Source organism: Rutilus rutilus, assembly GCF_951802725.1.
Source record: "Rutilus rutilus genome assembly, chromosome: 12".
Taxonomy (NCBI): domain Eukaryota; kingdom Metazoa; phylum Chordata; class Actinopteri; order Cypriniformes; family Leuciscidae; genus Rutilus; species Rutilus rutilus.
The window spans coordinates 14,087,665-14,115,418 of NC_140217.1; the positions used below are offsets into that span (position 1 = coordinate 14,087,665).

General features: G+C 43.6%; 1 protein-coding gene across 2 annotated transcripts in view; it reads left to right on the plus strand.

Moving 5' to 3' along the window:
• LOC311301180 (uncharacterized protein) overlaps positions 1-27,754 on the plus strand; it is a 357,157-nt gene that overhangs the window by 60,808 nt on the left and 268,595 nt on the right. For both annotated transcript variants that reach the window (XR_014629408.1, XM_084426109.1), the window contains exon 2: positions 20,439-20,504. Coding sequence is in view for 1 of the 2 variants with exons in the window: in XM_084426109.1 (XP_084282235.1) it covers positions 20,456-20,504 (49 nt within the window). In the remaining variant the exon portion in view is untranslated. The remainder of the gene's footprint in view (positions 1-20,438; positions 20,505-27,754) is intronic.

Sequence of the window (27,754 nt, forward strand, 5' to 3'; positions counted from 1 at the left end):
ATATATATATACTGAACAAAATTATAAACGCAACACTTTTGTTTTTGCCCCCATTTTTCATGAGCTGAACTCAAAGATCTAATACTTTTTTAATGTACACAAAAGGCCTATTTTTTTGTGGCCAGCCTAAGGCACACATGTGCAATAATCATGTTGTCTAATCAGCATCTTGATATGCCACACCTGTGAGGTGGATGGATTATCTCGGCAAAGGAGAAATGCTCACTAACACAGATTTAGACAGATTTGTGAAAAATATTTAAGAAAAATAGGCCTTTTGTGTACCTTTTTGTGTCTCCAAAGACGTTTCAGAAAATTTGGCAGTACATCCAACCGGCCTCACCGGCCTCACAACCGCAGACCATGTGTAACGTCTCGGTTACATATGGTAACCCTCGTTCCCTGAGGGAGGGAACGGAGACGTACGTCGTGGTGAACGACGAATAGGAATTTCGCTAGAGAGGCCAATCTACTTCGAGTGAAACTAAACGAGCCAATGCATATTGGCGTACAATCATTTGCATCAGCTGTGCAGCCTCGCAGCGCGGGTATTTAACGAGCAGCTGGTGCGATTGCACTTCAGTTTTTTGCTGAGGAGCCGAGCCGGTGAGCTGGCTGCCCCGGCGGGTCGCAGCAGATGTGGCGACGGGACGTACGTCTCCGTTCCCTCCCTCAGGGAACGAGGGTTACCATATGTAACCGAGACGTTCCCTATCGTCCGGTCACTACGACGTACGTCGTGGTGAACGACGAATAGGAATCCCTACCAAAGCGCCACAGCTGCTGCACCCCATCCAGCGCCCTGAGCAAGCCTCTACACCTTCTTGCCTGGAAGGACGATAGGAGAGGGCTTACACCGAGAGTATCCTTCACTGTTGTTCCGTGATAACCCATACAGTGAGATTATTGGATAACACTGGGAAAGCGTGCCCGATCTGAGGGAGGGGAACGCTGCGGGAGCCACATTCTTAAGAAGAGTTATGTGGGAATATACATATGGACTAACCCAAGGGTTGTACTGCATATGAATAGTGGGTGACTTAGCCCAAGGGAAGACACGGGCTTCCGTTTAGGAGCAGCCGCGGAAGATATATACATATGGGATCCCCGTAGGGTCACACATATGGGACCCAGCCTAGACCCGGTTCTCAAGGATTCAGCGGATAAAGGCCTGGCACCGGACGCTCCGCCACGTCCGGGCCGAGGGTGTTTGGAGGACTCGACAGGTTTTGACTCTGGAGGAATAAGGGTGCACAGTAGGGTGCAGCAAGCTGACAGAGCCGGTACTCACAGTGCTTCTACCCGTTTAGGGCGAGAACACGGGAGGACACCGGCTCTACACGAAGGCTATAGTTATCTAGCGAACGTGTTAGGTGTCGCCCAGCCCGCAGCTCTAAAGATATCTGCTAGCGAGGAGCCACGTGCCAGCGCCCAGGAGGATGCAACGCCTCTCGTGGAGTGTGCATGCAACCTGAGCGGGCAGGGCACGCCTTGAGCTTGGTAAGCCAAGGTGATGGCATCCACTACACAGTGGGCCATCCTCTGCTTGGAGACAGCCTTTCCCTTCTGCTGGCCTCCGTAACAGACAAAGAGCTGGTCTGAGGTCCTGATGCTTTGAGTTCTGTCCACGTACATACGCAGAGCGCGAACGGGACAGAGCAAAGCCAGGGCTGGGTCTGTCTCCTCCAGGGGCAGCGCTTGCAGGTTCACTACCTGATCTCTAAAGGGAGTGGTAGGAACCTTGGGCACATAGCCAGGCCAGGGTCTCAGTACAACATGGTTGTCACCTGGCCCGAACTCTAGGCACGATTCATCGACCGAAAATGCTTGCAGGTCCCCTACCCTCTTGATCGAGGCCAGTGCAATCAGCAGCAAAGTCTTCAAGGAGAGAAGCTTTAAGTCTGCTGACTGCAAAGGCTCAAAGGGAGCATCCTGAAGTGCTCGGAGCACCAGGGAAAGGTCCCAAGAGGGGATGGAGGGGGGACGAGGAGGATTTAATCGTCTCGCCCCCCTAAGGAACCTGACGACCAGGTCGTGCTTTCCAACTGTTTTGCCATCTATGTGGTCATGATATGCTGAAATAGCAGCAGCATGTACTTTAAGGGTGGATGGAGACAGCCTTCGCTTCAACCCTTGCTGCAAGAAGGAAAGCACTGACCCTATCGAACATCTTCGGGGGTCCTCTCTGCGGGAGGAACACCACTCGACGAACAGGTTCCACTTCAAGGCGTACGCACGTCTCGTAGACGGCGCTCGCGCAGAAGTGATGGTGCTAAGTACCTCTGGGGGTAAGTCACCTAGAACCTCCGCGTCCCGTCCAGGGACCAGACATGGAGTTTCCAGAGGTCTGGACGCGGGTGCCATAGGGTGCCCCGTCTCTGAGTCAGAAGATCCTTCCTCAGAGGAATGGGCCAGGGAGGGACTGTCACGAGGAGCATGAGTTCTGGGAACCAAGTCCGAGTGGGCCAATAGGGAGCCACCAGAATGACCTGCTCCTCGTCCTCCCTGACTTTGCACAGGGTCTGTGCAAGTAGGCTCGCTGGGGGAAATGCATATTTGCGGAGGCCCCGGGGCCAGCTGTGTGCCAGTGCATCCGTGCCGAGTGTTCCCTCGGTCAGGGAGTAAAACAACCGGCAGTGGGAGGTTTCTGAGGAGGCAAACAGGTCTACCTGAGCCTCTCCGTACTCTCTCCAGATCAGTGGAACCGCCTCGGGGTGGAGTCGCCATTCTCCCGGGAGCACAGCTCGTGATAGCTCGTCGGCCACACGGTTGAGCACACCGGGGACATACATGGCTCGAAGCGACCTCAGATGCTTCTGACTCCAAAGGAGGAGATGGCGGGCGAGTTGCGACATGCGACGGGAGCGTAGACCACCTTGACGGTTGATGTACGCAACGGTTGCAGTGTTGTCCGTACGGACCAGCACGTCTCTGCCCTGTAGCGGCCTTTTTAGGCGGCTCAGACCGAGACGTACTGCTAGCAACTCGAGGCAGTTGATGTGCCAGTGCAGTTGGGGGCCCGTCCACACCCCTGACACTGCATGCCCGTTGTACGTGGCACCCCAGCCGGTGGCAGAGGCATCTGTGAATACCACAGCATGCCTGGACACCTGTTCCAAGGGGACTCCTGCCCGAAGGAACGAGGGGTCTGACCACGGGCTGAAGGTCTGGCGGCACGCATAACTGATCTCAAGAGTGTGCTAGTATGAGCCAGTCGTCAAGATAGTTGAGAATGCGAACGCCCTGTTCTCTCATGGGAACAAGGGCTCCCTCCGTGACTTTCATGAAGACACGGGGAGACAGGGCCAGCCCGAAGGGCAGGACCTTGTACTGATATGCTCGACCCTCGAACGCAAAGCGCAGAAACGGCCTGTGTCGAGGAAGAATCGAGACATGAAAGTATGCGTCCTTCAGGTCGATCGCTGCAAACCAATCTTGGGGACGGATGCATTCGAAAATGCGTTTCTACATGAGCATTTTGAACGGTAGCTTGTGAAGGCTCCAATTCAAAACTCGCAGGTCCAAGATCGGTCGTAACCCACCACCTTTCTTGGGTACAATGAAGTAGGGACTGTAGTGCCCTGACCTCATATCGGCTGGAGGGACCGGCTCTATCGCGTCCTTCGCCAGTAGGACTGCGATCTCCGCGCACAAGACATGGGCATCGGCTGCTCTCACTGTAGTGGAGTGGATGGCCCGAAACTTGGGGGGACGCCGGGCGAACTGAATCGCATAGCCGAGCCTGATGGTCCGAATGAGCCAGCGAGACGGACTGGGGAGCACTAGCCAGGCTCGCAGAGACCGTACAAGCGGGACCAAAGGGACCGTAGTGGAGTGGGGCAGCGAGGTGGAACACAGGGGCTCGGCTCGGGAGGCTCTCTCTGGGAGGCGGCCCGTAGCGGAGTCTGAGTGTGCTGTGCAACACTTACCTGGTTCCACGAGGCCGAAGGTGCAGGAGGCGGCTTGGTTGCGTTCTCGAACTGCACACTGCTGCCTGCTGGCGATAGAAGAGGCGGATGAGAGTGGTGAGGATTCTCTCCTCCCACTGCTCTCCTGGCCCTCTTCAGACCCAGGGATAGAAGAACTGCTCTTTTTTTGAGAATTTAGGTACCACTGTGACTCCAGTGGTGGAACACTCAAAAGATTCGTTCCTCGGCCCTCCACCGGAAGAGAGCAGCTCCAACCATCTCCGGGTCACCCATCTCAGGGGTGATTGTTCCAGGGACCAGACATGGAGTTTCCAGAGGTCTGGACGCGGGTGCCATAGGGTGCCCCGTCTCTGAGTCAGAAGATCCTTCCTCAGAGGAATGGGCCAGGGAGGGACTGTCACAAGGAGCATGAGTTCTGGGAACCAAGTCCGAGTGGGCCAATAGGGAGCCACCAGAATGACCTGCTCCTCGTCCTCCCTGACTTTGCACAGGGTCTGTGCAAGTAGGCTCGCTGGGGGAAATGCATATTTGCGGAGGCCCCGGGGCCAGCTGTGTGCCAGTGCATCCATGCCGAGTGTTCCCTCGGTCAGGGAGTAAAACAACCGGCAGTGGGAGGTTTCTGAGGAGGCAAACAGGTCTACCTGAGCCTCTCCGTACTCTCTCCAGATCAGTGGAACCGCCTCGGGGTGGAGTCGCCATTCTCCCGGGAGCACAGCTCGTGATAGCTCGTCGGCCACACGGTTGAGCACACCGGGGACATACATGGCTCGAAGCGACCTCAGATGCTTCTGACTCCAAAGGAGGAGATGGCGGGCGAGTTGCGACATGCGACGGGAGCGTAGACCACCTTGACGGTTGATGTACGCAACGGTTGCAGTGTTGTCCGTACGGACCAGCACGTCTCTGCCCTGTAGCGGCCTTTTTAGGCGGCTCAGAGCGAGACGTACTGCTAGCAACTCGAGGCAGTTGATGTGCCAGTGCAGTTGGGGGCCCGTCCACACCCCTGACACTGCATGCCCGTTGTACGTGGCACCCCAGCCGGTGGCAGAGGCATCTGTGAATACCACAGCATGCCTGGACACCTGTTCCAAGGGGACTCCTGCCCGAAGGAACGAGGGGTCTGACCACGGGCTGAAGGTCTGGCGGCACGCATAACTGATCTCAAGAGTGTGCTAGTATGAGCCAGTCGTCAAGATAGTTGAGAATGCGAACGCCCTGTTCTCTCATGGGAACAAGGGCTCCCTCCGTGACTTTCATGAAGACACGGGGAGACAGGGCCAGCCCGAAGGGCAGGACCTTGTACTGATATGCTCGACCCTCGAACGCAAAGCGCAGAAACGGCCTGTGTCGAGGAAGAATCGAGACATGAAAGTATGCGTCCTTCAGGTCGATCGCTGCAAACCAATCTTGGGGACGGATGCATTCGAAAATGCGTTTCTACGTGAGCATTTTGAACGGTAGCTTGTGAAGGCTCCAATTCAAAACTCGCAGGTCCAAGATCGGTCGTAACCCACCACCTTTCTTGGGTACAATGAAGTAGGGACTGTAGTGCCCTGACCTCATATCGGCTGGAGGGACCGGCTCTATCGCGTCCTTCACCAGTAGGACTGCGATCTCCGCGCACAAGACATGGGCATCGGCTGCTCTCACTGTAGTGGAGTGGATGGCCCGAAACTTGGGGGGACGCCGGGCGAACTGAATCGCATAGCCGAGCCTGATGGTCCGAATGAGCCAGCGAGACGGACTGGGGGAGCGCTAGCCAGGCTCGCAGAGACCGTACAAGCGGGACCAAAGGGACCGTAGGCGTACCAGAGTGGGAGTGGAGTGGGGCAGCGAGGTGGAACACAGGGGCTCGGCTCGGGAGGCTCTCTCTGGGAGGCGGCCCGTAGCGGAGTCTGAGTGTGCTGTGCAACACTTACCTGGTTCCACGAGGCCGAAGGTGCAGGAGGCGGCTTGGTTGCGTTCTCGAACTGCACACTGCTGCCTGCTGGCGATAGAAGAGGCGGATGAGAGTGGTGAGGATTCTCTCCTCCCACTGCTCTCCTGGCCCTCTTCAGACCCAGGGATAGAAGAACTGCTCTTTTTTTGAGAATTTAGGTACCACTGTGACCACTTAAACAGTGGCTGAGACGGGCGGTGTCATCCTCCTGCAGCGGACACAGCAGAGCAGGCTGTGCCGGAGTGTGTTTTTTTTTTTTTTTTTTTGCAGGGGATGACACCCTTGGCGACGAGTAGACTGAGGGGCAGCCCACGAGGCACTCTGGTGGTACGTCGGGGAAGCGCTTCAGTCTGCTGCTGACTGCGGAGAACTGCTGGGCCAATTCTCAACAGTGTCGCCGAAAAGGCCACCTTGTGAGATGGGAGCATCGAGAAAGCGTACTTTGATGACATCTCGCACCTCTGCAAGGACAGCCAGGGGCGCTTCTGGACCACCAAGGTAGACATCGTCTGGCCGAGGGCCTGCGCTGTGACTTGAACACGGTCAGTCGACAAGTGCAGCTCAACTCCGGCTCAGAACTACTCTCGTGCAATAAGAGTGCCTTGGCCTCGCATGCAGGGCAGAGGTGGCTCGCCAGAGGCACAGCCACCCCACCATCGAGGGTAGCGAGAGAGGTGAAAACTTAAGCAGAATTTGGCACTTTTGGCGTTCCATATTTTGGCACCAATATAGCTCCATACTCCTAAGTTTTCAATGCACATCCGAGAAAGACCCGGGAAAGCATGGCTGTCAGTTCTGAATCTGATTCAGCATAAGCACACACACTATTACAGTGGGAACTCAGCACGCCCTCATTTCCAGAACAAAACAGGCCCTCTCTCCGATGCAGCAATCGACATCTGCCCTCAGCTGGAGCCCTGAATGAAATGCTAGGTTCCTCCAATTTTGAAGGACCAGCAATCCCATCCAGAAGCTGCACAACTTGTAATGCGCTAGAGAGGGAGGGGCCCTAGGGGGTTGGTTCCCCGAAGGAGAAGCCCTCAGCTCTCAGATCACCCAAGCCATTCTACTGAAGTAGACCTCTCCTGGTGGCCACCAGGGAGGGCGCTACAACAGAGAATAGACAAGGAGACCGCGCACCTAGATCGCCGAGCGAGTGCTGGGTTGCCGTGACAACCCGCGCTGCAGCCCGGCAGCTCGACGGCACACGACACGCTGAGGAGCGAGAGATCCGTCGGGTTTTCCCCGCGGAAGCTCTCACCGATCTCCACGGTCCCCCAGAGTGTCGAGCAGACCTGCAGCTGTGCTTTTACACACAAGCAGCGGCTGGCCAACAACAGAGGGGACTCAAACTTTCCGGAGAAAGAAGAGTTGACCGGCGTGCCGACGTGGTCATGTTCCCGTGCGAGAACATGAACCACCCACGAACACAGTCTCACATGTTTCCCAGGCATGCGAGACAGTGATCATGGCCGTCAGTGAGGACAGGAAACGACCGCAACCAGAAACACACGGGTGGAATGTCATCTTTAGAAAGACGCAACTCACACCCATGTAAGCTCTTTCAGGGAAATACTCTCCTTGGTACTGAAGCACGCAGGGGAACGGTCGCAGCGGACACAGACAGGAATATGCAACCTGTCGTGCGCTGTCTCTCTTCACGGCGGTCTTACCAGCCATAAGAACGGCTATTCAGCGCTCTTGGCGCACCGTTACCAGCTGTGAAAACAGCTTTTTTGTTTTGCTCAGTCAGTAACACAAAAACAAAAGAGAGAGAAAAAGAAAGTCGACCCCGCTGCTGCGCTGTATCGCCCGCACCAGACACGAGAGATCATCTTGAAGAGCTTGCTCGTTGTTTGATCACTCAGTAGATTAAACAGCATCGAAACGCTCGGCTCCGAAGCAAAAAGCTGAAGTGCAATCGCACCAGCTGCTCGTTAAATACCCGCGCTGCGAGGCTGCACAGCTGATGCAAATGATTGCACGCCAATATGCATTGGCTCGTTTAGTTTCACTCGAAGTAGATTGGCCTCTCTAGCGAGATTCCTATTCGTCGTTCACCACGACGTACGTCGTAGTGACCGGACGATAGGGAACCACACCAGCCCAGGACCTCCACATCCAGCATCTTCACCTCCAAGATCGTCTGAGACCAGCCACCCGGACAGCTGCTGCAACAATCGGTTTGCATAACCAAAGAATTTCTGCACAAACTGTCAGAAACTGTCACAGGGAAGCTCATCTGCATGCTCGTCGTCCTCATCGGGGTCTCGACCTGACTGCAGTTCGTCGTCGTAACCGACTTGAGTGGGCAAATGCTCACATTCGATGGCGTCTGACACTTTGTAGAGGTGTTCTCTTCATGGATGAATCCCAGTTTTCACTGTACAGGGCAGATCGTAGCCTTTTTTTTTTTTTTTGGTTTGCTGGTTTTTGGACTTGGTTTTTTGGTTTTTACAAGTTTGCTGATGTCAGCGTTGTGGATCGAGTGGCCCATGGTGGCGGTTGGGTTATGGTATGGGCAGGCGTATGTTATGGACAACGAACACAGGTGCATTTTATTGATGGCATTTTGAATGCACAGAGATACCGTGACGAGATCCTGAGGCCCATTGTTGTGCCATTCATCCACAACCATCACCTCATGTTGCAGCATGATAATGCACGGCCCCATGTTGCAAGGATCTGTACACAATTCCTGGAAGCTGAAAACATCCCAGTTCTTGCATGGCCAGCATACTCACCGGATATGTCACATGAGCATGTTGTCACATGAGCATGTTTGGGATACTCTGGATCGGCGTATACGACAGCATGTTCCAGGTCCTGCCAATATCCAGCAACTTCGCACAGCCATTGAGGAGGAGCCAACATTCCAACATTCCACAGGCCACAATCAACAACCACAATTTATCACTTCCGAGTAGCCATGTGAACCAGAACTATTTTGACAATGTTTTATCTGTACAGAGGTAAAGGGAAAGAGAAGGGGGCCTTCACAGGGGAGAGACTAGATGACACTTCAGGACTGTGTTGTCGTCGTGTCCAGGCACAGGTCCTTCATCAGATCTGGATTCGGCCTGGATCCGGCAGACTGCGGTAAACCTTGGGATAAACAGAGAGACTAATATCAGCGTAGACGCCATTCTTCTTATGATGTAATGAGTACCTCAGGATTTATGGGGAGTGTTCCCGGTTCAGACTGACCTAATGTATGCAGCCTAACATTGAATTATAGAAGTTTATAATGTGTTATGTGTATGCTAGGTCAAAGAGATGTGTTTTTAGTCTAGATTTGAACAGACTTTGTGTCTGCTTCCTGGACAATGTTAGGAAGACTGTTCCAAAGTTTTGGTGCTAAATAGGAAAAGGATCTACCGCCAGCAGTCGATTTTGATATTCTAGGTATTATCAACTGGCCAGAATTTTGAGATTGCAATAGACGTGAAGGACTATAATGCGTTTAGAGCTCGCTCAAGTACTGGGGAGCTAAACCATTTAGTGCTTTGTAAGTAATCAGCAATATTTAAAAAATGTATACAATGTTTAATAGGGAGCCAATGTAGTGTTGATAGAACCGGGCTAATATGGTCATACTTCCTGGTTCTAGTAAGAACTCTAGCTGCTGCGTTTTGGACCAGCTGTAGTTTATTTATTAAGCGTGCAGGGCAACCACCCATAAGAGCATTACAATAATCTAGCCTTGATATCATGAACGCATGGACTAATTGTTCCGCATTTGTCATTGAGAGCATATGACGTAATTTAAATTCATTTTTAAGATGGAAGAATGCGATTTTACAGATACTAGAAACGTGACTTTCAAATGAAAGATTGGTATCAAAGAGCTCACCCAGGTTCCTAACCGACGATGAAGGTTTGACAGAGCAGCCATCAAGTGTTAGACAGTATTCTAGGTTATTACGTGAGGAAGTTTTTTGTCCAATAATTAGAATCTCAGCTTTTTTCAGAGTTAAGTAGTAGGAAATTACTAGTAATTTTTTTATATCAGCTATGCATTCCGTTAATTTTGTGAATTGGTAAGTTACGTCAGGGCGTGAAGAAATATAGAGCTGAGTATCATCAGCATAACAGTGAAAACTAATGCCATGCTTCCTAATGATATCTCCCAAGGGTAGCATGTACAGAGTGAACAGCAATGGTCCTAGTACTGAGCCTTGTGGTACTCCATACTCATCTTGTGATCGATAAGACATATCTTCATTTACTGCTACAAACTGATAACGGTCAGATAAGTATGATTTAAACCATGCTAATGCAATTCCACTTATGCCAATATAATTTACGAGTCTATTTAACCCTCTGGGGACCAAGCTGTTTTTGGGGCCCTTGAGATGTTCTGACATGCTCTGACATTTGTGCTTTTTTCAGTTATTTATAAACATGTTAATGGCAAAGGTGTAAATTCACTCTATATAGCACAAACAGGCCTACCATAATATGCGAGCAACATGTATGTAGATGTTTGTATTTTTAAGAGAATAATGTTTATGCGTGGTTATTTAAAAAAATTAAAATGAAAGTTGCTGAAATAAGACCACAAAACTCATGCAAAATATGTGCCCACAAGACTTTTGACTAATGGATGTTGTTTCTTCGAGTTCTAGCTTCAAAATTATGTGAAAATAGTCTTGCTTTATCGTTCACAAAAAAAATACATTGATTTAAATGGTATAAAACAGGTTTTGCTTGGAAAGCCAATATGCGAGGGGGAGGAGTAGTTTACACCTTAGATTACCCAGTCCCACCCACTCTGCATAATGACTCTGCATAATTAGCCATTCATTCAGGTGTGACACTGACTGAGCCACAATGCAAGGACAAAATATATATTTTGAAGAAGACTTATATTGACCATTTAAGATTTTGCTTACATCTATCTTGTAAATATGTTTTGCTATTTTATTAAAAAGGTTACAATTACAACAATAATTACAATTTCAGCAATATTTCTGCAAAAAAGTACTCTTTCTTTGTAAAAAAAAAAAAAGATTATAGGCCTACATTTTATCATATGTATTCATTAGTTTGAATATAGCCAACATTGGAACATCTTAGTCTATGACTTTATTTTTGACAAAATAGTATTTATATATATATATATATATATATATATGAGCAGAAAAGCTTATTTGATGTGACAGTCTATTCTACAGTAAAAACTGTACCCAAATCTAGTCAACAAAATGTTGTCTTTCATACTTCGCCTGACTGTAACGTTGTTTTTATGAAATATTAGGGCATAGCCTATAAATGTTAATTTGCAGTTTAATACGTTGCTTATACAAATACATTTTATTTCAACATATTTCAGTCGATTTTTACTCATCTCAGTAGGCTATAGCAAAGCAGTTTATTCTTTCACACACAGACGCGCGATTCATATTTAGGCTAAACAGTCTTTACAAATATGTACCCTTCATTCATCTCACAGAAACGCGATTCATATTTAGGCTAAACAGTCTTTACAAATATGTACCCTTCATTCATCTCACAGAAACGCGATTCATATTTAGGCTAAACAGTCTTTACAAATATGTACCCTTCATTCATCTCACAGAAACGCGATTCATATTATAGAAACGCGATTCATCTTTTTGTTTACATAGGCCTAACGTTATAACGTTATTCCACATTAACACTTGAGAAAGGATAACTTAGCCTACCTCACTCCTCAGCGGGATCTGCTCCTCATATTGCTCCTCATATCAGCACGGAAACTGCCTCTTTGTTTACAGCTGATGTGGGGGCGTTTCACAGACTGAAATGGTTCTCAGAATTTGCGTTTGAATAGCACGCGCTCTCCGGGGCGTGGTCAAATTACTTTTGAATGGCTCGTAATGAGCTCGACTGGAGTCGCTCTCTTTTTATACAGATTACAGAAGCTGATAATATTTGTTTTTTATATAAATTACTTCATTTAAAAGCTGCGATCTCAAGCTTTATGCCCGTGGGTCTGTTTGCCTGTTTGACTGAATTTTCGCGGAGTTATAGATCATTTTCGAACGCGTTTCAAATGGGAGTTTACTGACAGAGAGAAGGCAGAAATAGCATCATGTTAATTTTTCTTTTTTTGTCAAAAAGCAAAACACTTTATTTTTATTGTGAGTATACAGAAAAAAAATAGAAACTGAACAGGATCGATTGATGTATTACACGAAAATGAAAGATCAAAATTAACAGAGCATTTTGTGTTTATTTTTCATTGCTAAAAAAAAAAACGAGCAAAACGCGCGGGCGCGTTTTTGGTTCCCAGAGGGTTAAAAGAATGTTGTGGTCAAAGGTATCAAATGCAGCACTAAGATCGAGTAACACTAATATAGAGATACAACCAGGATCGGATGATAAGAGCAAATCATTTGTGACTCTAATGAGAGCTGTCTCAGTACTATGGTACGGTCTAAATCCTGACTGGAAATCCTCGCAGATACCATTTCTTTCTAAAAAGGAACATAGTTGTGAGGATACTGCCTTTTCTAGTATCTTTGACAGAAAAGGTAGATTCGAGATCGGCCTGTAATTGACTAATTCTGTAGGATCAAGTTGCGTTTTTTTAACAAGCGGTTTAATCATAGCCAGCTTAAAAGTTTTTGGTACGTATCCTAATGACAAAGATGAATTAATGATATTAAGAAGAGGATCTATGACCTCTGGAAACATCTCTTTCAATAGCTTTGTCGGTATAGGGTCTAACATACATGTTGTCGATTTAGATGATTTAATGAGTTTAGAAAATGATTCCTCTCCTATAGCAATGAATGTCTCTATTTTCACGTTCCGTGTAATAGAATCGCCAATAACTAGGGCACTTTCAACAGGATTCTCAGTGGGTGTTTCACTGAGTGGGGAGAATCTACTTGTTATGGTAATCGGAACGGAAGAGCGGTGTTTTGTCCCGTGACTACAGCGTCTCACAATCACCCAATTGCCCTGCTGCACAGGCTCTACAGCCGGAACCGAACAGTGTACAGAGTTCACTAAGCTAGTCGCATCCAAATCAGTATCTAAAGCCCTTGCATTCTTACTATCCTCGATTAAAGTTTGGATGCGTGTCTCTAGGGGACAATTATGCCCACAAATATTAATACAGACTGTCCATTACAGAGAAGCTTAAGCATGCAGTAGAGAATATTATAGCCAAATGTGATCCAGCAGTAAATAAAGATTTACGGCCTACCTTTTTTTGATGTTAAGTAACTTTACTGAAGAACAACGTTTCAAAGAACTAATAATAATAATACAAATATAATAAAATAAATAAATAATCCGTTGAACTGAGTATGCTACATGTACGTTGGTCATCATTCACTGTTTATTCGCGAGTATTGTGAAGAAAAAGATTAGCATCCACTGTTGAAGGCTTCAGGCTCATTGTTTGTTGTGGTAATCAAATCAAAACTCTTTCAAAATGCAGCTTTTCCTGAAGCATTGGGAACTTTTAGTAACTCCCCACGCTCCAACTTCTCCCTGATGCTCTGCATGGTCAACTGTCACCTAATGCATTACTCGCGTAGGCCTAATCGCATATTGTGTTGCATATTTAATATTATCAATATAACAGTATTTCATACAGTAGCCTGCGCTATGTGCGTATATTATGAGCACGATGAAAGGAGAGAAGCTAAATGAGCCTGAGTCCGACCCGAGCCCGATCTGTAAAAAAAAAAAAGGCCCGAGCCCGGCCCGAATGGACTCAGCGTGTCGGCTTAGTCGGGACCCGACTGGCTTGCAGACCTCTAACTGCCATGCAAAGGCAAAAGACCTTAACTTCGTTTTGGGTCAAAAATGAGTTATTGATATTTTTGCCACATTCAAGACTTCCTTTATCATGTGGATAAGTATCTTCATATAGTCAATTCCATTGTTTTTTCGAGAAAATAATGGGTTGTCTTAACAGTAACTTCCAAAAGCCCAAAAGCTTATATGTCCAAAAGGCAGAACACCGTAACACCAGTTACCGCTCTTTGGTTTTGTTTTGGAACACTCAAATTGAGTTACGGTACTCTGCCTTTGTTTAGCCGTGTGTCAATATGAAGTTACTGTGCCGGTGTTCTATCAAATAATGCTACCTATCAGAATGTACAGTGTTCTGCCTTTGTTTTACTGTCCATTTAAATTGAAATTACGCTGTAGCCTGTGTACTTTGTACAGTTTCCATCAGTCCCTGTAACTTCTGATGTTACATCTTGTAACTTCTCCCTCTATACCCTCTTGGGACTTATCTCTGGTGATGATGGCAATGCAGAGACCTCCCTTTGTGCCATTGCAGGCAGCAGAGTTAAAAGTCCTGTCTATAAAAACAGTTCTCCTGCTTGCTTTGGCCTCTATCAAGAGGCTGGGGGACTTGCACGCATTTTCGGTCAACAAATCGTGCCTGGAATTCGGGCCGGCCGACTCTCACGTAATCCAGAGACCCCGGCCTGGATATGTGCCCAAGGTTCCTACCACTCCCTTTCGGGACCAGGTAGTGAACCTGCAAGCGCTGCCCCCAGAGGAGGCAGACCCAGCCCTGGCTTTTCTCTGTCCGTGCTCTGTGCCTGTATGTGGACAGAACGCAAAGCCTCAGGACCTCAGACCAGCTCTTTGTCTGTTACGGAGGCCAGCAGAAGGGAAAGGCTGTCTCCAAGCAGAGGTTGGCCCATTGGATAGTGGATGCCATCGTCTTGGCATATCAATCCCAAGACGCACCATGCCCCCCGGGGTTGCGAGCCCACTCCACTCGGAGTGTAACTTCTTCCTGGGTGCTGGCACAGGGTGCCTCGCTGACAGATATTTGTAGAGCTGCGGGCTGGGCGATACTAAACACGTTCGCTAGATTCTATAACCTACGTGTCAAGCCGGTAGCTTCCCTCTCTTCGTATAGAAGCCAGCCAACACTGTAAGCCCCGCTCGAAGTGTTTGCTTGCTGCATCATTCCCCTCCTATGGACTGGATACGTGCGCCATTCTTGCTCCAGTAGAGTTCCTATTTACCCTGTTGAGTTCCTCCACACCCCTTCGGCAACGGACGTGGCGGAACGTCTGTTGCCAGGCCTATCAATTGTATGCACATATGTTGTGATCTCTACGGCAATCCCACATGTGTATTCTTCTATGATATGGCTCCCTGCGGCAAGCCCGTGTCTTTCCCTTGGCAGAGCCTGGGACAGAGAAAAGCTTTATCTCTGTAAAGCCGCTTTGGAACAATCTGCATTGTTAAAAGCGCTATATAAATGAAGATGACTTGACTTGACTTGACTTGACAGAGCCCGCTCTGCCGTCTCTGACTGGTGTTGTCTACCCCCTGCTAGGCCGGAGCCACCTCAGTGACATTCCATATGTTGTACTGCCCGGAAACTCCCAGTCCATATGTGTAAACTCCATATGATATCTCCCTATGGGCAGGATGTGGCTTCCGCAGCGTCTCCCTTTCCACCAAAAGGGCACGCTTTCCCAGTGTTATCCAAGTCTGTCTGAGTGGGTCATGCGGAACTGCAGTGGACTTCCCTGGCCTAAGCCCTGTCCTAGTGCTGGGCGGTATACCGGTTCATACCGAAAACCGGTGTATATTTTCGTTATGATATTAATTTTTAATATACCGCCATACCGATGTATTTAATTACACAACGTTCGTAACGCTGCGCCGAGCGACACTGTTTCAGACGGACCCTTTACAATGTTGCACTTCTAAGCAGCGACTGCGAGGCGTGGTGAGGGTAAACAGCAGTGCTCTGGTGTTACGTTACAGGGAAGATGGATGCTGCAGAACTAGTAGAACATGACACAGAAGAACTTGTGCCAAAAAGAGGAGCCGGGTCTGTTGTTTGGAGGTTTTTTGGTTTCCAAAAATCCGACGTCGACCAAACAACCATTTTATGCAAGTGTTGTCGGGCTAAAATTGTCGCCAAAGGCGGCAACACAAGCAATTTGCTCCAGCATCTTAGCCGTTGTTTCCATTATACAGGATAATCCTGTGAGCCAAGTTGCACTATATATTTTTTTTATATGTTCAATACTGGTTTCGAAGCAATACTTTTGAAGGAAGTAATAACTAATGCAAGTTGCATAATTTTGTTTTACTATTTTTTCTTTTTGTGTGTGTATAGACCTCAAAAGCAATGCATTTTCTTTTTAGATTTACTTGAATACATGTGTAATGTACCTGGGCTTGAACTAATGCAAGTTGCACACCTTTTTGTATTTATTATGTAAGTTGCCTTTGCATGCTGTTCACTTTGTTTTACTATTTATTTGAATGTGAATATACCTCAAAGCCCATATTAATGCAAATTGTCACTTCACTAAGTCACTTGTTTTATATTTCCTTTTTAGATTTACTTGAATACTGTGTAATGTACCTGGGCTTGAACTTGAAGCAAAAGTATTGCAAGTTGTTCTACTTTTTGTATTGGTTTTTATAAAAAAGAAATTTGTGAAATTTGCACAGTAAAAGTTCTGTATTTTGACTGCAATTGTCTTTGCATTCTGATTCCTCACTTCATTAGAATCATGACTGGCTCTTATTTGTAAACAACAGCATAATTTTCTGGGGCCATGCAAACCTGTATTACTAGTGTGGAATTATTCTACAATATTCACTAATGACAATAAAATAGACCATCCTAAGTCAATTTACTGCAGTAATTCCTCTCTCAACCAGTAGAAAATGCATTGAACACCTGATTATGCATAAAAAAAAAAAAAAAAAAACGTCATAAACCGGAAAACCGGCATAATTTTGAAAAAAACTTTTGGTCAAACCGCCCAGCACTACCCTGTCCCATCTCTGCCTCAATAATGTGGGGGGTCAAGAGGCTTTCGCTAGGCACTGGAAGGTGGCAGCACTAGGTGGCGTGTAAATTGGGATCCCAATCAGTACTGTACGTTCGACTACAAACCGAACTGAAAGGGAACGTCTCGGTTACGTATGTAACCCTCATTACCTGAAGGAGGGAACGGAGACGTAGTCCCGTCGCCACTAGTGCTGGATCACCACTGACCCCGGGCTCTGCTCGGCTCCTCAGTGAAAAACAAATAGTGCGTGCATCCGCTTCCGTGTTTATACCCGCGCTGCGGGGCGGAGCGTGAGATGCAAATCTCGCACACCAGTGTGCATTGGCTCGTTTTTTCAATACTCAAAGATGATAGGCTCCCTAAGCGAGATCCCAATCAGTACAGTACGTCCGACTACGTCTTCATTCGATCTTTCAGTGAACGAGGGTTACATACGTAACCCAGACATTATTCCAAGCGATGCTCCATTTACAAATGAATCACTTCGATTCTGTTCAAAGATTTGATCACCGAAGTTGGCAAAACTGCCTGAATTGGTTTGCGAATCAGTTTGAATTATTTGTTCAGTTTCCTGTGCGCACTGAATCGTCTGAAGCGGTTTCTCATTTGGAGTCATAATTTAAGAGCATCAAGAGCATTGGATGAAGTGGTGCCTTGGACCTACAATCAATTGAAAGCAAATCTGCAGAGGCATCCTATTGTTTGCCAGCGATGGATATCTTTATTAGTTGAACATCTGCATATGCTGTCTGAACCAAACAGATTATTACGCCACGATACCACTACTAAGTGTGACATTACAATTTTTTTGGACATATAGGCCTACCTTAATTTATACATTAAAATAATTAAAGGGATAGTTCACCCAAAAATGAAAATTAGCCCATGATTTACTCACCCTGAAGCCATCCTAGGTGTATATGACATTATTCTTTCAGACGAATACAATCGGAGTTATTTAAAAAAATGTCCTGGGCTGGGTTTCCCAATAACGTTGTCTCTTAGCGCGCTACGAAGACTCTTAAGGTATAACTTAACTGAAGGTATACCATTTCTAGGCGTGTTCCCCGAACCATACCTTAGGAAGCCGCTTAAGATATACCTTCTTACGTGCGACGTTACCCGGTGCTGTCCATTGCGGTGGTGCTGAATTGGTTGATATCGATGGCTCGAGAATCAATTATTCTCTCGTGCAGGAGCTGCTTCACTGCATTATGTGAGAAAGCGATGTTCTTCATAAAAGAAGCACTTCAGAAATAGTTGAAATTGCATTTATTAGGACTCATGGGATATTATAAAAAATAATCCAAACTATAATAGCCTATAATAGCCTAGCCTACATATTTTTAAATTGTATCATATATTGCTGCCATAATAACCATTTCAAATTTTTACGTCCTTTCTTCTCTTTCCCATTTTTGTTCGCTGAGGTGGAGCTGCGATGAAATATTCTTGTAAATACTTTCCAGCATTTCAGTAATAAAAGTGTACATCTTACGTACGGTGCTCGGCAGTGATCAAAAAGGATTTAAACAGTGTTTTTGAATCTCTTCTTGTAAACTCAGAGATGTGGATTCAGACGGCAATTAAATTACCACACGACCTGTTTGTCAAAAAACAGTAGCTACTAATCTGGCCAGAGATTTTTATACGGGTTGGGTGAGAAAAAACACTGATATTATGGATTCGGACGGCACTAAATTCACCAACTTACCCCTGTAAATGTTTAAAATACCGTACAAGCCCATGAGAAACAATATTAGCGTCGGAATAGGACTTAACTGACAGTAGCCTAGGCTTTCACTGGCCTTTAAAAGCGCTTTTTAATTAAATTAATAATATTGTATAATAATATAATTAAAAATCTAACAACAATCAATGTAATGACAATTTTATTCTTTGCATGAAAACGCTTGAATTAGCCTAATTGAACACTCTCTGGGTGTATTAAAACTTCAGAATTATATTCGTATAGACCTGCAACAGTGATAAGGTAAAGCTAAGAGTGGTCCAGACCAACCTTCCGAACGTATGACTTACAGAAGGTATACTTAACTAAGAACGTTTCGGGAAACACGTATTAACGATAAGATACAGCTTAAGGTGTAACTTAAAGGAGAACAATTTTAACATTGAGCTCATTTTTTTGTACATTTGGAGTGCTGTCAGTACAGAGAACAACGACAAAAATCGGTGCTGCCTACACTTGTTATCCTCGTTTTAAAATTTGCACCCTGTTGACTTCAATGGGGCAAGTTTTAAACCTGCTTTTAGCCTCTTAACATCCTTGATGTGTCATTACAAGTGCACAGGTCATGAGTGATTCCTTCTGAGTGAACGCGGGTGAATCTGACTGCAGTAGATGTGAAAGAAATATAAAAAATTATGTTTATTCAGCCAGCGCACATACCTGTATTTACATCCTGTTTTCGGTCGAAGTCCACAGTAATCGATTGTCAAGTTCACGCGCCTAGGTTTAGTACCTATGATCACGCGCGTGAACTCGACAATCGACTACTGTGGACTTCGACTGAAAACAGGATGTAAATACAGGTATGTGCGCTGGCTGAATAAACATCATTTTTATTCATATCTTTCACATCTACTGCAGTCAGATTCACCCGCGTTCACTCCAAAGGAATCACTCACATGACCTGTGCACTTGTAATGACACATCAAGGATGTTAAGAGGCTAAAAGCAGGTTTAAAACTTGCCCCATTGAAGTCAACAGGGTGCAAATTTTAAAAACAGGATAACACATTGTAGGCAACACCGATTTTTGTCATTGTTCTCTGTACTGACAGCACTCCAAATGTACAAAAAAATTAGCTCAATGTTAAAATTGACCGGAGTTCTCCTTTAAGAACGACGTAGCGTTAAGGAGGTTTCGGGAAACCCAGCCCAGGCTGTTCCAAGCTTAATAACGAGAGTGAATGGCTGTTAGACTTTGGAAGGCCATTAAAGCGCATCTATTCATGATTAGAGTGCTCGACACGGATCTGCGGGGGTTAATAAAGGTCTTCTGAAGTGAAGTGATGCGTTCATATAAGAAAAATATCCATATTTAAAACTTTATCGACTAAAAAGATGCGGCCGTACGCATCGATTTTCGCCAAAAGAGTAACACTTGAACTTGACGCACAACGTGATGAAGAACGCGTTTGCCCAGCCCTGTTTGTTTGAATCAATTGCCGTCATTACGTTTATGCGTCAAGTTCAAGGGTACAATTTTTCATTGGATACTTTTTTACTCTTACTCAAGTAACTACCGGCATTAAGATTATTACTTTTACTTTGAGCAAATATTTCTATAAGTACTAGTACCTTTTTCTTGAGCACAGTAGTCTGCCCACCTCAGCGTACACATAATCAGTACATATCAAATGTAACAAAGCAATAGCGACACAGTAAAAACTTTTTTACTCAAATAAAGCTGGCACTGCGCAACATTTTGCACTCTTCAAAGGCATGTTTGCTCGATCCAGTGTTAGCGTAACGTATGTTATTTACCTACTACATGTTACCTACCTACTTTCACCTATAAATAGACACATTCCAAAATGAGTCATTCTCTGTGCTTGGTTTCAATAAAAGCTGTTTTTGGACTATCAAGGAAGTTTTCAGTTCTGAAACTTACAGGATATTCTTATAGGTGACCTCTTATATGTCAAAAGCTCAAGGAAAATTTGATTTATCAATTCATGACCCCTTTAATGTAATTTATTGTTAATGTTTTTATTGTTTTTGTTTGTCTGTTTGTTTTTCATACTCCTAAGACTGAAATATCTTCAGTATGCAATTTTCTGCTCTTCTCTTCATCTCATCTATATCAGCAGCAGTTGGTGAGTTATTACTCTCATTGGTAAATTTATCTTTTAGCATTTCTCATGTGTTTACAATAAATTCTTGAAATCAATCACTGTTAGATAGTAGTTTGCTAGACCTAAAGCAAAGTATTTTTTTTTTTTTTTTTACAAATATCTTAATTCTGCCATTATTAAACCTGTTAATATGGTATTTAAGTTATACTGTTTATTTAGATTTGCATGTGTTTTTGCTTATTTACTGGGTTAAAGCAACCTTTTGCCAGTTACATTATATTGTGTGCATGACTCATGGTAACACTTTATGTTCAGTTATAAGTCATTTATAAGTTATTAGTTAATGATGAACTAATCATTTACAAAACATGATTAAATAATTAATAAGTGTAAAATAATGAATACGTGATATACTAACATTGTATGAATGTTTTGTTAATTCAGTTATAAGTCCCTTATAAGTTATTAGTTAATGATGAACTAATAATTTACAAAACATGATTAAGCATTCATAAATGATTAATAAGTTATATGCTAACATTTTATGAATGTTTTGTTAATTCAGTTATAAGTCACTTATATGTTATTAGTTAATTATGAACTAATCATTTTCAAAACATGACTATACATTCATAAATTATTAATAAATGGTATGCTAAAAATGTATGAAAACTATAAGAAAATGTTGCGCTCTAAATTGACAAAAAAATCAGTTTTGCCAAAAACTGGAGCCAAAGAGATATGGAAAACGAGCAAGAAGGTAGCTGGCCGCACACTGAATTCAGTACAGACTATAGAAGTCTATCAAAACATTTTTTTTATTGCATAGTGCAAAAAGTGCAACGTGAATTAAAAACAAATGAACAGGAGCAAACGTTTCAACACATTACTATCTTCTGTGCTCACTCTGCAACAAACATTCACCCTTTTGTTGGTAAATTAGCATTTAGGGGTCATCAGCTGAAATTCATTATCACAAGTACAACCAGAGAATGTCTAATATGGCGAGAAGTTTCACTCTCACTACACTTCCGGCTTCTGAACTGGTTGCAGTTCCACTCTGATTCCATATGAGGGCGCTCACAGGACGAGTGCAGAATGAATGGAGGTCAATGGCGGTATACCCCTCAAAATCCACTTTTCTCAGGATATAATTTTTTGTCTAGTAATTTGAATGTTGTATTCGAAAGAAGATGCAAAGAAATTACACATTGCTGGGTGTTAGATTTTTTAGAGTCACTTATTTGCTTTAAAAAGTCTTTCAAAATGTCAATGACGTCAGAATGCTGACGTCATTAGCAGAATGCTAGCGTGTTATGGGCTACAACAACTCAACCTGTAAGAAATCAAAACGACATAAGTACTCGTTCATTCAACTTTCGACCTAAAACCCATGTTGAACTTGCAAAATCTACAATCAGATCTGAGATTTCTCAACGGCAATCGGGTGAAAGAGACAAATTTAGCCGTCTAGCCCCATTGACTCCCATTCATTTTGCACTCATGGCGAGCGCCCCCAGTGGAACTCTGGTGGTACTACAACCAAAATTCGGTTCAATAGGGCTTAATAGGGAGTGGGCAGGCTCTCCGTAGACGGGCTCTGGTACAACTCTATGACAGGTGGAGCTCCAAGAGAGTCTGATAATTGACATGCATGACAAAATATTACAGGTATTCAATTATATATATATATATATATATATAAAAAAGGACTATTAAACCAATGCATATAAGAGAACAAAACACAGAAAAAAAAAAACCTTTACAAAACACAGGAAAGTTCTAGTTCTTCATTCATACCATCAGGGAATAAAGACTTAAGTTCAAAGATCCAGAAGGCCTCCCTTTGCAACAATTTCTTATCTCTATCTCCGCCTCTTCTATGAGGTAGAATCCTCTCGATGCCAGGGAACTTCATGTCAGAGAAAAGAGTGTTTGGCAAACTTAAAGTGGCGATAGATTGAGGATGTATTATCCAGTCTTCAAATAGCACTTGTGTGTTCAATGATTCTTGTGCATAATACACATGTTGTTTTGCCTACATATAACAGTGAACACGAGCAGATGATAATATAGATCACATGTGTACTCTTGCAAGTAATCAATTGTCTAATCTTGTATGTTTTTAGTGTAGAAGGATGTGTGAATGATTTACATTTGACATATTTAGTGCAATAAGTACAATTAAAGCATGGAAAATTACCCTGGGCATCGACAAGAGTAGTCGGAGAAGAGATGTGAGTGTCCGCATGAACAAGCTTGTTCCTCAGACTAGAGATCCTAGAAGACACAACAAGTGGTTAATCATTGAATATATTCAATGGTGGAGGATACTCAACTGAGTATCGCTTTTGAATTATGTGCCAATGACTCTTAATAATCCTCCTAATGTCATTCTCAATGGACTATACAGTGCCCTCCACAATTAATGGCACCCCTGGTAAATATGATCAAAACTGGCTGTAAAAAATAAATCTGCATCGTTTATCCTTTTGATCTTTCATTCAAAAAATTTGCAAAATTCTAACCTTTCATTTAAGTAAAATAATTGAATGTGGGGGGGAAATCACATTATGAAATAAATGTTTTTCTCCAAAACACGTTGGCCACAATTATTGGCACCCTTTTATTAAATACTTTTTGCAATCTCCTTTTGACAAGATACCAGCTCTGAGTCTTCTCCTATAATGCCTGATGAGTTTGGAGAACACCTGACAAGAGATCAGAGACCATTCCTCCATACAGAATCTCTCCAGATCCTTCAGATTCCCAGATCCATGTTTGTGCTGCTTCTCTTCAGTTCAGCCCACTCATCAGGTCAGGGGACTGGGACGGTCATGGCAGAAGCTTCATTTTGTGCTCCGCAACAAATTTTTGTGTTGATTTTGATGTTTGTTTTGGATCGTTGTCCTGATGGAAGATCCAACCACGGCCCATTATAAGATTTCTAGCAGAAGGCGTCAGGTTTTGATTTTTTTATCTGTTGATATTTGATAGAATCCACGATGCCATGTATCTGAACAAGAAGTCCAGGACCTCCAGCAGAAAAATATGCCCACAACATTAAAGATCCAACAGTATATTAAATTGTACACATGGGGTACTTTTTATCCTTGTGTTCACCAAACCCATCTAGTGTGTTTGCTGCCAAAAAGCTATTTTTTTAGTCTCATCTGACCACAGAACCCTGTGCCGTTTGAAGTTCCAGTCATGTCTGACAATTAAATTTGCTGGAGTTTGTTTCTGGAGGAGCGAGGAGGATTTTTCTTGAAACCCTCCCAAACAACATGTGGGGATGTAGGTTTTTTTTTTTTTTTTTTTTTTTTTTTGGCTTTCTGACCCCAAGACTCAACTAATCTCTGCAATTCTCCATCTGTGATCCTTGAAGAGTCTTTGACCACTCAAACTTTCATCCTCGCCGTGCATTAAGACAGTATAGACACACGTCCTCTTCCTGGCAGATTTGTAACATCTTTAGTTGATTGGAACTTCTTAATTATTGCCCTGATGGTCAAAATGGGGATTTTCAATTCTTTAGCTATTGTCTTACAGCCACTTTCTATTTTGTGATGGTCAACAATCTTTTGCTACGCATCAGAACTATATTCTGTGGTTTTACTCATTGTGATGGATGATTAAGGGGATTTGGCCTTTGTGTTTCCTCATATTTAAACTCCTGTGAAACACGAAGTCATAGCTGGACAGTTTCATGTTCCTAGTCACCCTGGTGTAAAAAAGGTAAATATTAATGGGAATATACTTCAGAGATATTTTACTCGTAAAAAATTCTAGGGGTGCCAATAATTGTGGCCAACGTGTTTTGGAGAAAAACATTTATTTCATAATGTGATTTCCCCCCACTTTCAATTATTTTACTTCAATGAAAGGTTAGAATTTTGCACATTTTTTGAATGAAAGATCAAAAGGATAAACGATGCAGATTTATTTTTTACAGCCAGTTTTGATCATATTTACCAGGGGTGCCATTAATTGTGGAGGGCACTGTATGTGGATTTGAAAGCACATGAGAAGCTCTTCTTTCTATTATTTGTGATAAAGTTGCTTTCTTCCTGTTCATGTAAAATACGAACATTCTCAGGTGCAGTATCGAGACACTTATTAGGATATCCCCGTGATTTGAAATCTGTATACAGGTTCTGAGCTTTAGCCTCAAAATCCTCTTTCTTAGAACAGATACGGTGGAGTCTTAAAATGGCTAAACCTTGGCTAAACGGTAACCCATGTTTTAAGTGGATTGGATGAGCACTCTTAGCATGAAGGAGGCTGTTCTTTGCTGTATCTTTTCTATACAGAGTAGAGACAATTTGTATATCAACAGTTGATATGCATGTGTCTCAGAAATTGACATTAGTGATACCCACATGATATGTGAATTTGATTGAAGGTCTTAAACAGTTCATATATAAAGCAAATGCTTCAAAATCACTTTCAGAGCCTTTGTAAATGACAAACCTATGAAGGTAAAAGAGCAGCAAAACTCGAGAGCAAGTAGATGTGAATGTGAGAACTGTACAATAAATATTCGTACTTGTACATAAACATTTACACTCACAGCTCCAATGTGAAAACCTGTAAAATAAAAATCTGAAGTTGAATGTTAAAACTTGCAGACAATAGTCACAAACCTGTATTCTTAATTTGAAGCAGCAGACAAGTAGTCACAAATGTGTAAAATGCCATTCACAGAAATACAATGACAGACACAAACTTGTAATATATATTTGTATGTTGGTCAATATATATATATATATATATATATATATACAGTATATTACAGAAAAGCAGATGCGCACAGAATATGACGAAAGAAAGCAAATTTGTATTCAGTGCACTGCAAATAAGCCTGCTGCCTGTGTTTTATTAATAATGTATAACGAATTGTGTTTTTTTTTTTATAACTGTTGGTCCATTAAGCCTCATTAAGCGTTTTCTCGGTTTTCTATGGGAGGAAAATGCTTAACGTACAATTAAACCCGTTGCGTTCATATTCTGTGCTCAACTGCTTTTCTGTACGCTTTATTTGTAGGCTATGGTGTTTCCTGAGTTTGGTCTTTTAATACCAGATATCACTGTCTTAATTAAACACATATTCTGTGCCCATCTGCTTTTCTGTAGTATGCATTATTAGTATGGTGTTTACTGAGTTTGATAATATAATTTATTTCTTTTAATATCAGTCTTAAAGGGATAGTTCACTTTGAAATTAATTTTTGATATGTTTTAGCTTACCTCAAGGGCATCCAAGATGTAGGTGTCTTTGTTTCTGCAGTAGTTTCAATTTTTATATTTTTAGGTCAAACCGTTCTTGTCTGTCAGTCATATAATGCAGGTCGATGGTCACTGTCTCAAAACACAAGCACAGAGTCCAAATTAAAACAATTCCCCATCGTCCAAATTAAACAATTCCCCATCGTAAGTACACATTGATGGCCTAAGACACGAAACGAGCGGTTTGTGTGAGAAAACGTTTTGCACCTAATATATCGCGAAAAGAGTAGCAAAAGTCATATTACTTTTGGGCCAATAATAATGAACGTAACTTTTCAAGAAACTAATGAAAATATAAATTGAAACTGAAAAAGTTCAGTGTATTCGTTTTTAATACACTGTATGTTTTGCTAACTGTTTTCTCATCTTTCTATCGCTGATCTGAACTTACAAATGCACTTCCAGAGTTTTAATTTACGCTTCTGAAGTTTTCGTTCGCCGTTTTAACACAATGCTCTCGTGGGGGCGGGGCTAGTAGCAGTGTGTTCTCATTGGCTACTGAGTTTTTGATTGACAGCTTCTTGACCTGGAAGTAAAGACGTCAGAGTTGTGTTTACCAGGGTGTCAATCCAGCGCTCGAATTCCGTACCACCCCCGGGAGCCGCCATTGGCTAACAAACCATCACCTGCTGTTAGCATGCCATTGACTCCCATTCATTTTGGCGTCACTTTGACAGCGAATAACTTTACATCTGAGGCGTTTAAAGACTCCATTTGTCCATTGTTTATTTCTAAAGAAACACGACAATGTATAAAAGGCTCCATTACCTTGTATCTTACGTTATGGCCCCGTAGAAACAGTTTTTGTAGGCTAACGATTGCGCCATAACCACGCGACTCTCTGGAAATTACCGTATAGACAGAAGGAGAAGCTCGCAGTCAATCGGGGGGACTTGGAGGCATAAAGTCCGATAAAGTCAAGGGAGAAGCCCATAGAGAGTCATAAAGTTGCTCCTGCTCCTAGCTCATGGACAGCTCCTACTCACGCTCTCCGTTTCTGCAAGTTTCGGAAGGGAATGATTCAGATTTCGCTTGGTACAGCTACTAGAAGACTTACAACTGTCAGACAGGCTGCTCACGTCACATCCACGTCGTCAAGCTCAGTTTGAGTCTGCGCAGTACGCTCAGCCATCAGGAAGTGAGTGCTTCTAATTTGCTTCACTTTTCTCCGTTGAAACCTATGGGGTCGCTGTGTCCAGTTTATATACTGTCTATGGTGTTTACATGTGTGGATGTGAGTGTCTGTAAGCGCAGCTTTCTATTTAATTTTAGTGATATTAAGTTATTTTTGTTTTTTTAATTTTATCTGTATTTACCTGCTGCTACTACTTTGTCGACAGAAGCTTTTATGAGCACAAGAGATCTATTCAGTCTATTCAGGTGTAATGTAATGTACATTAAAGTACTGTATATAGTACTTAAAATATTGTATAGTGTCCAATGTTTTCTGAGAATATTTGTTTATTCCTGATGATTTTTTTGCATGTTAGGCTCTGATTAGGTTGAGCTGTTAAAATTTAAAGAGAATACTACTATACTTGTGTGATATATTCAGCCGTCAAGAAAGTTTCACTTCAACCAGTTAACCAAGGTTGGCAACCATTGCCATTTCACTACTCATTGTTAGCATATGCATTTACACCATCAAAATGAATGATCACTTAAATAAGAGGAATTTAAACAATATGAAAATTACAATCGAGGCCTGCTGTCAGATGATACAGACCTCAAAGGGCATTTCATTACATATGTTACACAAAAAATTTTCTTGTTGCCATTTTTTTTTATCATGCTGATAATTTTATTTTGTTATTTCATTTAGTTAATACTATCTTCTAACATTTAAAGGAGCTGTATGTAAGAAATGTATTTCAATTAATCATAAAATGGCCCTGATATGTCACTAGACATTAAGAAATCATGTTCATTTCAAATACTTATATCACTGACAACAGTAGTCCGGCCAGGGTATTGTCATTTAA